This window comes from Otolemur garnettii, unplaced genomic scaffold (assembly GCF_000181295.1).
Source record: "Otolemur garnettii isolate 467f Iridium unplaced genomic scaffold, OtoGar3 scaffold00047, whole genome shotgun sequence".
Lineage (NCBI taxonomy): Eukaryota > Metazoa > Chordata > Mammalia > Primates > Galagidae > Otolemur > Otolemur garnettii.
In genome coordinates this window covers 8,241,414-8,255,134 of record NW_003852442.1, presented here as the reverse complement: position 1 = coordinate 8,255,134, position 13,721 = coordinate 8,241,414, and the positions used below count along the sequence as shown (strand labels likewise).

The window sequence follows — 13,721 nt, the reverse complement described above, 5'->3', positions numbered from 1 at the left end:
GGAAAAGGAACACAGCTGTCCTTCAAGGCTAAGGACCCTGTTCCACATAACTAACATTAATCTGCAACTGACTCCCACTTCTGTCTTTGAAGAAACACATGTTGTTGGGAGTGGGGTGCCGATCATCTTCTAGGGGTCTTTACCCCAGGGATTGGTATTACCACCCATCTTGTCACACACTAAAAAGTGAGTCACCCTCCATGTTATTAATCTTCCCTTCCCTTAATCCCCCAGGATATAATCCCTTACCAAGTCCAGTTGACCTTATTTGCTGTTTCTTGAATCCATCCCCTTTTGTTCACTTTCACAGCAATAACCTAGTCCAAGACACTCACTGTCAGCTCCCTCTTGGATTGCTAATCTCTCAACTTTTGCTTTTTTTGGCCTAACTCCATTTTCTACATAGCTGCCAGACTGATCTTTTCAACTACAAATGTAATGTCACCCGATTGCTTAACACATTGACTGCCACCCTAAAAACCACTTTCTTTCACAAAAATAGAATGAAAACTTAAAAAACAAAATTATCCTTTCTGAGTTAATGAAAATATTTTTGTAGGGTTTCACCAAGACCACCTAAATCATGCAGCATGTATTCTTTCAACATGGCAATGTCAGTTGGCTGCTCACCATGAGGCTCCCAGGATAGAGATGTGAGTTATATATGCTTCAGGAGGCCCCAGGTTCAAAACTAGTGTGAGTTACATGCAACTCTCATTATAATTTAAAGTGTTGAATACTTCAGTGGCTTCCAGTACTCCTAAAATACATACAATATCTCATAGTAGGGCTCACACTGCACTAGTCCCTTCCTGCCTGATCTTGCGCCATATTCCTTTGTGTTTGTACTCTCTGTCCAGTGTCACTGGCCTCCATTCCCCTTCCTACCACTGGGCCTTTGTGTTTGTCGCCACATCATGGAAAGCTTTCTCCTCTCCTTTCTAGATCTAATGTCCTCAGAGACATCTTAAGTCAGTCCATTATAGTTTCTCAATACCCCACGGACCCCTCCTTTAAAGAATTTACCAGAGCTGACATTTAATACAATTTCAAAGACAATTTATTATGTTTTCTTTACAAGTCTGGAAGTTTGATGAAGCTTGGGAACATGCCTATTTCTGGTTAGCAAACTGTGAGCTTTCAACTGAGGGGGTAATGAGGACTTTATGATCCTTTTGTCCCTTCTAGCTCACATACTATTTGTCATAGCCCCTGCCAAACCCCACATACAAGTTGCCTACCATTGCTACAGCTCTTGTTTCTAGCCTCCCTAAGCTCAGACAGCTGGCTTCTGCCTCCAACCTTCTACTAAACATGACTAGTCATTCTTGACTCATCGATTCTTGTAGGTTTTTCCAGTAGTCTGCATTGACAGAGTTGTCTGAAGTCCAGTCCCTTATCTGGTGTTGACCCTTCACCCTCTCCCTTGGTGGCATGATTGCCCCCATTTTAGTTAACAGCACCTTGGAGAGTGTGCCATAATGGCAGTGTTTCTTCCAAAATACCACCTGGTCAACTACTGTTTAAGCAAGAGTAGGGCTGCTCAGTACTTCCTGAAATATGCAGTTAGGCTTCAGCATACTGAAGATTGTTTTACTATCTTTGGAAGCAGAAACCTGCTCTGTGAAAGGACACTGGCAGCTGCCCAACTGGGATGCTTGCAGAGGTTTTGCTGAGGTGCAACAGACAAGTCCTTTGTCATCTGACTCTGAAAAAGTCTTCCCAGTTGCCTTCCTGTGTCTGGGAGTAAGAGCTCCACTTTAACAGCAGGCCCTCAGCCACTCCTGTCAGATTCTTAGCCCCATTGAATTGACCTGAAAATAATGAGCCAACTTCAGACTCACTGTTCAATTCTACTAAGGTATTTCCATCTGGCTGTTGAACAAGAACATCACATTTAGTACGTCCAAAACCAAACTTTCAACCTTCCCTCTCAAATCTGCACTTCCTGCTTTTCCCACCTCAGTAAATGGCAATTCTTTTCCAGTTGTTCTGGCCCAAATCCTTGAATCTTTTTCTCAAAACTCACATTCCATTAATGAGTTCTGTTGTACTTAGGAACATAGGCAAACTCCAGCCAGTCATAACCATTTCCATTGCTACCACTCAAGTCCCACTGCCCACGGCCTCTCTGACCAGCCCACTGGTCTCTGCTTCACACTTGACCTTCACAGGTAAACTGAAAAATACTCCTCTAAGACCAGGCACCATGGCTCACACCTAAAATCCTAGCACTTGTGGAGGCTAAGGCAGAAGGATCCCTTGAGCTCACCAGCCTGAGCAAAAACAAGACCTGGTTTAAGAAATAGAAAAATTAGCCCACATTGTGGCAGGTGCCTGTAAGCCCAGCTACTCAGGAGGCTTAGGCAGAAGGATCACTTGAGCCTCGGAATTTGAGGTTGCTATGAGCTAGGCTGATGCCGGAGCACTCTAGCCTGGACAACTGGACAACACAGACTCTGTCTCAAGGAGAGAAGAAAGAAAAAAAAAAAGAAATCATTTATCTGCTCAAACCCTCCGGCAGCTTGCTGTCTCCCTCTGGGTGGCTCTCAGGGGCTGCATGATCTGGTCTCTCACTGATCTTCACTCCTTTCTGGTCATACTGGACTCCCTGTCACTCCTTAAAAATTTGATCCTTTAGTCTGTGGGATCCTTTCCCACAGATCTCTCCAGATTACTATCTCCAGGATCCCTATTCAAATACTACCCAGTACATCTTCCTGAATACCATATTTAAAACAGTTCCCGTCCCCTTAACCTGCTCCATTTTTCTTCCAAGTATGTCAGAAATTCATGGAAAGAATTTGTGTTTACTTGTTTCTGTTTACCTGTTTCTCATCCTCACCCCAAAGAATGTAAATTCTAAGAAAGCAAGGGCTTGAATTTTGTTCCTTGCTGTGTCCCCGATCCATTACAACTATGAAGAGCAGACACTAATATAAATTTCTTGGATGATGGTAGAATCCCGAACATTCATTAGGCTACCAAGCTGGGGAAAAAGTTGACATTCCAAAGGTACAGAGACAAATGGTTTATTTGGTAACAAGGAATAAAAAGAAATACTTGATTTCCTTTTTTCTTTTCTGGAGGCTGAAGTGTGGTAGTCAAGTGGATGACAACGTAAGAATTCTCTTGCAAACCTTTATCTTTTGCACAAATGCACTGATGCTTGTTCATAGGACTTGCCATTTCCATTTTCTAGACAGAAGTGCCAACTGTTGTGCTTTCTGGTGTGTCAGTGACCGCTGTACTCTCCTTCTTGTCTTCAGGTTTCATGGCAGGAAACAAAAGTACTTCCTATGGGAGGTAAGAACATACTGTGACGCTAAGAAGCACTCTGAACCCTTTTTTTCACAGCTACCAGTCCTTTTGCTTCTATTATTATTACCCAAATCCAGAGATCTTACACTCCACATGAAAAACACACCGATATATTCTTTTATTTCAACTTAGTCCCTCTCAGTTATAGAGGATGGGAAAAAACAGTATACGGCACCACTGCCTAGAGCACCATGTCAGAAGGTTGAAAAACATAGGTTCTATTGAAATTGGACTTCCTCATCTGTAAATACAGGATAGCAACAATTTCCACACCTCCTAGGGCTGATTTAAGTTAAATGAGATAACACAGGTAGAGGGCTTAGCACTTCCCTGGATCTGCAAGAAAAGTATTTAGTATTCTTCCTGCCTCAGGTCAAAAAACCCTCCAAATCCCATAAGGTCAGATGCTCCGACCCTACCCCTGGGGAGTGGCCATGTTCCTTCTTGCAGCCCAAAGCCCTCTCCTTATTTTATTCTCTAGGCCCACCATGCCCTGCCTCTGACACAATGGGGCTTCTTCAGAGCAGTGTGTGCTGAGGAAGTTGCGATGTACCTTGATGTTGTTGGAGTCTGTGAGAAACATGGTGACGCGGTCAATGCCCATACCCCAGCCAGCTGTGGGGGGCAACCCATATTCCAGGGCAGTACAGAAGTTTTCATCTATGAACATGGCCTCATCATCACCAGCAGCCTTCGCCTAGAGGAGAAAAGAGAACCAAAAGGTGACCTTCCAGGATATCTAAGGGTCCAAGTAAACACATTAAAATGTGCTCTTGACACTCAGGATTTGCTGGAAATTGATTTCCCAGGAAATACAAGGTAGAGCTATTTGTTTCAAAGATCTGAAGTCAGGACTGATGGAATCTATCTCAGAACACATAATGAACCTCTCTGAAATAAAACGTTTCCACTGGCTTAGAGTCCATAGCACAGTGGTTATGGCGCCAGCCACATGCACCCAGGCTGGTGGGTTCGACCCCAGCCCGGGCCAGCTAAACAATAATGACAACTCCAACAAAAAAAACAGCCAGGCATTGTGGTGGGCACCTGTAGTCCCAGCTACTTGGGAGGCTGATGCAAGACAATCGATTAAGCCCAAGAGTTAGAGGTTGCTGCGAGCTGTGATGCCATGGCACTCTACTGAGGGTGACATAGTGAGATTGTCTCAAAATAAATAAATAAATAAAGCATTTCCATTGTCTGGTGCTCTGGGACTCTAGTGAGAGTAATTCTCAGAGCCTCTGTAAGGATTCCCAAGACCTTTCTCCTATTTCCTGAAACCACCCATTCATCTTTATCTGCCTCTCACCCCCAAGCCACCTCAATAATGTGGCTAGGCAAATGTAGTGGATGCTCCCTATATCCTACAGACAATCAAAACTAAGTTCTTCTCTTGTATTAAAGAGTCAAAACCAGCCCAAGTGTCCTCCGTGAAACGTGACTTCCTCCAGCAAGGCCTATGGCTTTATCCTTCATTTCTGAAGTCATGAAGAAGTATACATTGAGCAGGGTTAAGGCTGCTAGTTCCTGATGAGCGGACACTGATGACAAAGGTGCTTTTGCTCACGTTCTCCTTCCTTACCTTGGCCTGTTCTTCAAAAAGCTGCCGCTGCCGCATGGGATCATTCAGCTCAGTGTAGGCATTGCATATTTCTTTCTTCATAACAAATAACTCAAAGCGCTCAGTCAGACCCTCTTTAGAGCGGTGCCTGGGGACAGGAGACCAAAGAGGAGGCTGAATATATAGGTCCTTAATAATCAAACATTTGATACAAAAATTCTTGAAGTCTAGTGGACGCAAAAGTGTTAATGATTGCAACCTGAGGCCTGCACGCACTCTCAGCACCAAATCATTTGGAACAATAGTGAGGAGGTTTTCCTAAAAGGCTAGGGAGATTCAATTATCTTCCTAAGAAGCCACTGTGGCAGATTGTTACATTCAACCACATGGCCTGCATCCAAGCCCCTCTGTAGTCCCTCCTGCATGGACTCTTGGTCTGGCTGATGGAATATTGCAGAGTCTTGGTATGTATTTGCCAGAGGAAGAGGTTCTGGAAGACAAGATTACATGTGGAAGAGAACCAAAGTGCCCTGCCAGAATCCCCAGTTGAAAAAAGCCACTTGAGTTATTCTAGCCAACACCACCCACTATTCTCTTCTAGCACAAAGACCACCCAATCAACCCACAGAATCCTGAAAACAAACTGTTTAACATCATTGGGATTGTTATGCAGCAATCATGCTTCATCTTACCATTTAGCCAGAGGGCTCATTATCTGTGGGTGATCACAGATGAACGTAGGATTGATGCAAGTCACTTCCAGGAACTCCCCAACAAGCTTAATAAGAAGCAAAGCAGAGTAAATACCACTTCTGAATAGTAGTTTTATCATCTAGATGGGAGATGACAGCTCCCAATGAGATGGGTTTATCCTATAGCTTTTCAAAGGCTAGAAAGGAACTATTTTGGCACAGAGTTCAAAGTTTGTTAATTCTCCTGATCCTCTCTTTAGAGTTTTTGGGGGGAGCTATAGAAATGAGTTCTCCCCGGTAGGGTTCACTTTCCTGGAGAGTAGGGCCTGAGCAGCATTAGGTAAGGACAGAGAGAAGGACATGGCCTCTCACTTTATCAAGAAGCCTGGCTGTGGTTCGAGGTGGAGGGCATTCAATAGCTTTTGCCACGCAGATATCATCAAGAATTTTGCGAGTTTCTGTAATACAAATGTACAAGTTAGCACAGAAGACAGTAAAAATGTATATGAGGAGAACAGTGTGGGAAATTGTAACTTTGGCCCAATTAAATTCAGAGCTAAACAAGAAGGCGAGCCATCCGATGCAGGAGTGTGTCACTTTACCTTCAGTTTCAAAGAGGTTAGTTTTCGGCAGCTTCACACCCAGGGCTTTCTCCAGCTCTTCTACCATGCTGATTCTCCGGAAGGGTGGGGTGAAATCAATCTCATAGGCTTGGCCCTCTGGCCCATCTGGGTGGTAGGTTACCTTGTAACCTCCTGTAATGTGCTTCACCATCCCTGAAAGAGAAACTCGCTATTTAAACAAGATGAAGCCCAGGAAGCCCTCCTCTGAAAGCAGCACCCCACTGCCCACAAGTGCGAAAGAGAGCAGGAGTCACCTGAAACCAACTTCTCCGTGATTTCCATGAGGTCGTGATAGTCTGCATAGGCCATGTAGAACTCACAGGTGGTGAACTCAGGATTGTGAGTCAAATCAATTCCTTCATTCCGGAACTGGCGTCCAATTTCATAAACCCGGTCAAAGCCACCGACCACTAGCATCTAACAACAACACATGGCCTTGGTCACGACAGCTAATCTTATCTTAATAACTCCGGAAAGTTTCTGTCTACAAAAGTCAGAACATGGTTTTCCAAGCTTAGGCATGTTCTTGGTCTTTGCTCAAAATGCCACTACCCTGCTCTCCTTTAAGGTAGTTTACTGGATTCTCCATGAAAAAAGCCCAGTGATGATTCAGAATCACTCCTAGCTGCACGGTCTCAGGGCCTGATTCTCTGATCCTCCTGGAGAATGTGAACTTCCTTATACAGCTGAATAATTTTTTTCTTTTGCTTAAACAAGTTGTTAACAGGTTCTGCTGTATACAACTAAGAATCTTGAATGGACGTCTTCAACATTTACTTTGGTAATTTGAAAATACAATCTTTATTGTGATTTGAAGATATTTATTTCCAACTTCCAGAGATTAGGTTCTTTTCTATAAAAGATTAAAATCAGACCTAATCCAAGGAAGACTAAAACTTGAAAAATTATAGCAGAACCAAAGTAGGTTTGGAGTGCCTGTACATCAGAAATTCACAAACCTGGCTCGCCGCCTAAACGTAGCACAGTGGTTATGGCGCCAGCCACATACACTGAAGGTGGCAGGTTTGAACCTGGCCCGGGCCAGCTAACCAACAATGACAATTGGAACAAAAAATAGCCAGGTGTTGTGGCAGACACCTGTAGTCCCAGCTACTTTGGAGGCTGAGGCAAGAGAATCATGTAAGCCCAACAGTTTGAGGTTGCTGTGAGCTGTGATGCCACAGTACTCTACAGAGGGCGACATAGAGAGACTCCGTCTCAAAAAAAAAAGAAACTCAAAAACCTGACAAATTAGAATACTCTTCTGGCTATTTACCCTCAATGTTCCTCTTACTTCTGACTGTACCTTTCTAGCTAATGGTTTTCCAGCCTTCTGCTTCTTTAAGGAAACAGGGTGTTTTATTATTGACTACCTTATGGTAGAGTTCTGGGGCAATTCTCATATATAAGTTCATGTCCAGCTCGTTGTGGTAAGTGATGAAAGGCTTGGCTACAGCTCCTCCTGGGATGACGTTCATCATGGGAGTTTCAATCTAAGAAAGACAGGATACATATTTAGTCCTGAGACAGCTGGAGGCCTTGGGGACAGTTCATGCTTTGCATCTAATAGAGTGTAAGCCTATTATATCCCAAAGTAAATGATACCAAATACCATTAACATAGTACCATAAACTTTCAGAAGTTATGAATGGGACTATATATGGATACACCCTTTCTTGAGTCCAATTTGCAGTATTAAAAATTTAATTGCTGGGTGGCGCCTATGGCTCAGTGAGTAGACACTGGGCCCACATACCGAGAGTGACGGGTTCAAACCCAGCCCTGGCCAAACTGCAACAAAAAAATGGCTGGGTGTGTGGTGGGTGCCTGTAGTCCTAGCTACTTGGAAGGCTGAGGCAAGAGAATCGCCTAAGCCCAGGAATTGGAGGTTGCTATAGGCTGTGATGCCACAGCACTCTACCAAGCAAGGGCAATAAAGTGAGATTCTGTCTCTAAAAAAAAAAAAAAAAATTTAATTGCTTTTATTCTACAACTAGAAATAAATTCCATAGAAACACCTATAGATGGCTTGGCGCCTGTGGCTCAAGCGGCTAAGGCGCCAGCCACATACACCTAAGGTGGCGGTTTCGAATCCCCAGCCCAGGCCCGCCAAACAACAATGATGGCTGCAACCAAAAAATGGCCGGGTGCTGTGGCGGGCGCCTGTAGTCCCAGCTACTTGGGAGGCTGAGGCAGGAGACTGGCTTGAGCCCAGGAGTTGGAGGTTGCTGTGAGCTGTGATGCCATGGCACTCTACCCAGGGGGATAGCTTGAGGCTCTGTCTCAAAAAAAAAAGAAAAGAAAAAAAGAAACACCTACAGAAGAAAATCAGAAACAATTTAAACTATAAATATGGTTAACAAATTATGAAGCATTAAGAAGGAACATACAGCTTCATATATTTAGAACTGTATCTTTGTATCTATCTCATAGAAAGGGGAAAAAAAGACCAGGTCCATCATAATACATACAGTGACTTCATTTACATTCAAAGCAAAAAACTCTTCCAAAACATGTATACATGTGTACTCTGCCTGCAATATACATGTGCACACAAGTGCAGTAAATGGTGAGGAAGGACACATACCAAGCTCAAGTTTGAGGAGGGACGTTAATTGGGAGGAGTGAAAGGATGCTTTCAGTTTTTCTTCTATTTTCCATTTGCTTTCTTATCCATAAATAAATATTTCTTAGTGTTATAAAAAAAGCAAAATGATTTGGTAACATATTGAACGTGGCATAATTACCATTTGGATGGCCCTATATCTTATTCATCATCTTGGAAGTAAAGTCCTGTCTTCCTAATCAGGGCACTAAACAAACAAGGTAGAACAAAGACACTAGAAAGAAAAGGGACATTCTCCTTAAGCACAAAGGATACTGACACGGGATATGCCTGGGAAAAGGAAGGGAGGCGACATTAAGAGGCAAGCACAAGGCAGCTCATCGTGTCAGGCAAGAAACTCTCCTTTACCTCTAGGAATCCCAGCGCATCCAAGAAACTTCTGATATATGTGATGATCTTAGAGCGGATGATAAATTTCTGCCTTACAAAGTCATTCAGGATCAAGTCCAAGTATCTCTGACGATACCGTGTTTCCTAAACCAAAAGCAGTAGTTGGAAATCACCGACATGTTTGATTTGGTGGTATGATAAAACAATGAAATGCATATCTGTGCCACAGCCAGGCGGCCTCAAGCGCTTACCTTATCTTTGAGGCCAAAGTGAAGATGAGGTAACATATGCAAGCAAGGAGACAGCAGTGTGATCTCGTAGGGAATGATGCTCAGCTCACCCTTTTTGGTCTTCCCAGGATTCCCCTGAACTCCAATTATGTCTCCCCGACGAAGTTTGTTATTGATATGAGTAAACTCTTCTTCTGATTTATAATTTCTGAGTGAATAGGAAATGTAATTTGGTATACGCTAGTTTAAATTACCATAATCTTAAATACTTTTGCTTTACTTTGGAAACCTCACTGAACTACTAAATGTAAATGTGAGCCCTAGAAGAATCTTAGATTCAGGAGAAACTGTTTCAAAAAAGTACTATCTTAGGTTGAGGTGGGTGGATTGCTTGAGCTCAGATTTCGAGACCAGCCTAAGTAAGAGCAAGACCCTGTTTCTACTAAAAATAGAAAAACAAGCCAAGCACTGTGACAAGCTCCTGTAGGCCCAGCAGCTCAGGAGGCTGAGGCAAGAGGATCATTTGAGCCCGAGAGTTTGAGGTTGCTGTGAGCTATGATGACAACACCATGGCACTCTACCTAGGGCAACAAAGACTCTGTCTCCAAAAAAAGTATTATCTTTTATTTTACTCTCATATGACTTGAGAGCAGTGACTACTTTCCTCTTCTCAGCCTTACCCAACCATGTTCCCCTAACTTATCTAACTTCAAATACCGAAGGGAAAATACACATTAAGACCCACATTAGCCTCCGTCCCTGTGTCACTTGAAGCTAGTCTAGAAGTCTGTAACTGGATATTTTGATATATACCTGGAATTGGCCATGACTTGCAACTTGACCCCTTCTCCTCGAAGGTCATAAAAGATGAGCTTTCCCCCAGAAGCTCTTTTGGCATGGATCCTACCTAGAAGAAGAAGAGCAAAAATACTGACAGAACCAGAAGCTACTGCACGACATCAGTGCCAAAAAAGTTCCCTTCGTAGTTTTTGTCAGGGCAGAACATAAACCAAAATAATCTGATTTTAGCTTAAGGTCTAAATAAACCCTGATCCCCATTCAAAGTAGTTAAAGATTTGGCTTTAAAGATATTCACTCAATTCCTGGAAGGTGGCAGTGCTGGTGGCAGCAGGAGGTTTGGGATCTTTCTGAATCCTCACACAAAATACAAAGCATAATAACATGCAAACCCCAAAATCCATGGACAATATTTACAACAAGATTATGTGGAAAGGTATTTCTAAGAACCCCCAAATATAAGCAATGGGACAAACCGCCAAGAACCACAAACCTCCATGTGGAGAAAAAGTAGTAGGGATAAAATAAATGCGACATGTGATGGATCTGTGCACTGGAGAACTCCCATGTCCCATGTGGAGGGTAACAGCTGAACCTGGGATGGGGGATGTGCCTATTTCCATACAACTGAGGGCTGCATTAAAGTCTAAAGGGGATGGAGCAGTGTAGCCCCCCCAAAACTCTAAACTTAGCAGTCAGATTCCCTTCTAGAACAAGGTCATGCAAAATTGAAAAGGACAAGGAAAACAGTGACAAAAGAAAGAGAGTCCCCCCCTGCCCCCAAAAAGTGAGGAAGGGATAGAAAACCAGGAAATCTCAGATAGTAGCTGCTGTATTTCTGAATACTTCACAAAAACAACCAAAGAGGGAGCTAAGTGAAATCGAATAAAACTATCTAAACCAAGCTTCCTTTTAATGTTCAGGCAAACTCATTTTGTGTAAAAACAAGTTAACATAAAAGCACAGGGTCAAATTCCATACAAAGTTACTTAAAAAAGAAAATGAGGAGAGTAACACAAAACAAAAATGGTTAAGAAACAAACGCTCTGAAAAAGATAAAAATGCTCACAAATTAGAAGAATCAAAATCAGTATTTTAAAATGTCCATGCTACCCAAAGCAATATACAGATCAATACAATCCCTATCAAAATACCAATGACATCCTTCAAAGAAATAGAAAAAATAATCCTAAAATTTATATGAAACCATAAAGACTCAGAACAGCCAAAGCCATCCTGTGCAAAAAGAACAAAACTAGAGGAATCATATTATCAGACTTCAAATTATACTACAGAGATGTAGTAACCAAAACAGTATGGTACTGGCATAAAAACAAACAGACTAAAGGAACAAAATAGAGAACCCAGAAATAACCCTGCGCATCTATAGTGAACTTATCTTCAACAAGGGTGCCAAGAACATACAGGGGGGGGAAAGACAGTCTCACTGTCAAATGGTGCTGGGAAAACTGGATCTCTATATGCAAAAGAATGAAACTAGGCCCTTATCTCTTCCCATATGTAAAAATTAAATAAAAACAGATTAAAGACTTAAACCTAAGACCCCAAACTATGAAACTACTAAAAGAAAACATTGGGGAAATGCTTCAGGACATTGGTCTGGGTGAGGACTTCCTGAGTCCTCCAAAGCACAGCAACCAAAGCAAAATTAGACAAATGGGATTACATCAAGCTAAGAAGCTTCTGCACAGAAGGAAACAATCAACAAAGTAAAGAAACATCCACAGGATGGGAGAAAATTTTAGATTATTATTTGGGATAATAGGATAATAATATAATCCCATCTGGGGCGGCACCCATAGCTCAAAGGAATAGGGTGCCGGCCCCATATACCAGAGGTGGCAGGTTCAAACCTGGCCCTGGCCAAAAACTGCAAACAAACAAACAAACAAACAAAATATATATATATATATATAATCCCATCTGACAAGGGATTAATAATTAGAATATATGATGGAGTTTTATGGTGCTAAAAGAGGAAAAAAAACCCCAGCAATTCCACAGGATAAGAAAATCCCATAATCTGATTCAAAATGGGCACAGGATCTGAATAGACATTTCTCAAGAGAAGATATACAAATGGCCAATGGGTATATGAAAAAATTCTCAAGACCATTAATCACTAGAGAAATACAAATCTAAATTACGAGATATCACCTCACCCCACTTAAAATGGCTCTTATCAAAAAGGCATAAAAAATGCTGGTGAGGATGTGGAGAAAGGGAGCCCCTCAGACACCGTTTGTGAGAATGTAAATTAGTATAACCACTATGGAGAAAAGTATGGAGAGTCCTCAAAAAACTGAACATAGAACTACTATTTGACTCAGCAATCCCAAGTAGGGAAATTCAACATATTGAAATGGTATCTGCACTCTTATGTTTATTGCAGAACTATTCGTAACAGCCAAAATTTGCAATCAACCTAAGTGTCCTTGAACAGATAAAGAAATCATGGGTACAGATACACAATGGAATATTATATAGCCACAAAAGAATGAAATTCTGCTATTTGCAACAACATGGCTAGAACTAGAGAACATTATATGAAATAAGCCAAGCACAGAAAGACAAATTTCTCTCATGTTCTCACTCATATGTGGAAGCTAAATATTAACATAACCATTATTCTGCTCTCAGGGAGAGAGAGAGCAGAATAATGGTTACCAGAGTGGAAAGAGCAGTGGGAAGGGAAATATAAAGTGAGGATAGTTAATGGGTACAAAAATTTTTTTAGATAGTTAGAATGATGGATTTTTTAAAAATTTCAGATTAACATGCGGGTACGAAGGATTAGGTCACAATGTTTGTGTTTGTTAGGTCCCTGTTGTAGTTGTGTACTGCACCCAGGAGGTGTGCCATATACCCTTACATTGTGCCTACTGAGTGGGAGCACACCAATCCCTCTCCTTTCCTTCCCTTCCCCCCTCCTTGAATTAAATCGGGTTTTTCTCTTGTGTGGGTGTGTATTAGTTCATCTACTGGCTTCTTATTAGTATTGAGCCGCTGGATGCTGGCTTTTCCAGAGTTATCAATATTTGGTAGCACAACAAGTGACTACTATCAACAAGGCAGAGTATACTTAATACATATTTAAAGGGCACAATGGGTACCTGAGAATAGTGAACCAAAACAACTAATATCAAAACGTATTTTAGTAAAATAACTGGACTCTAAGGAAAAAGAAATGTTTGGGCATTTGAGTGTGTGCAGAGGTTCTATAAGGGTGGCAGGATTATGGGTATTAAGCTTTTCTCTCCTTGCTTCTTTAACTGTTCCAAATTTTCTACAACTAATAGTTTTACTATTATGGGAAGAAGCAAGGAAAAATGTAATTTAACTTTTTTAATTAAGGCAAAGAAGATTCTACTCAAGATACTATAATTCCAAAATAGCAGCGTTCTAGAAATACCATCTCTGTGCAAAAGCATTCTCCAGCCAAAGATTAAAATTCATAGAAGCCTAGGGCCATGGTTAGCATGGATGAAGGAAATTCCTTTTTTTTTTTTTTTTTTTTGA

The 13,721-nt window shown here is 41.8% G+C and overlaps 1 protein-coding gene across 1 annotated transcript in view; it reads right to left on the bottom strand.

Annotated features, from left to right (window-relative positions):
• Nucleotides 1–3,016: 3,016 nt before the first annotated feature.
• KARS (lysyl-tRNA synthetase) overlaps nt 3,017–13,721 on the bottom strand; it is a 17,243-nt gene continuing 6,538 nt past the window's right edge. Inside the window, exons 3-13 of the mRNA XM_023514092.1 lie at nt 10,197–10,342; nt 9,405–9,591; nt 9,172–9,297; nt 7,571–7,690; nt 6,452–6,614; nt 6,177–6,350; nt 5,947–6,032; nt 5,575–5,660; nt 4,904–5,030; nt 3,875–4,018; nt 3,017–3,297 (exon numbers count right to left, since the gene is read on the bottom strand). Of these exons, the coding sequence (XP_023369860.1) occupies nt 3,199–3,297; nt 3,875–4,018; nt 4,904–5,030; nt 5,575–5,660; nt 5,947–6,032; nt 6,177–6,350; nt 6,452–6,614; nt 7,571–7,690; nt 9,172–9,297; nt 9,405–9,591; nt 10,197–10,342 (1,458 nt within the window). The 3' untranslated portion in view covers nt 3,017–3,198. The remainder of the gene's footprint in view (nt 3,298–3,874; nt 4,019–4,903; nt 5,031–5,574; nt 5,661–5,946; nt 6,033–6,176; nt 6,351–6,451; nt 6,615–7,570; nt 7,691–9,171; nt 9,298–9,404; nt 9,592–10,196; nt 10,343–13,721) is intronic.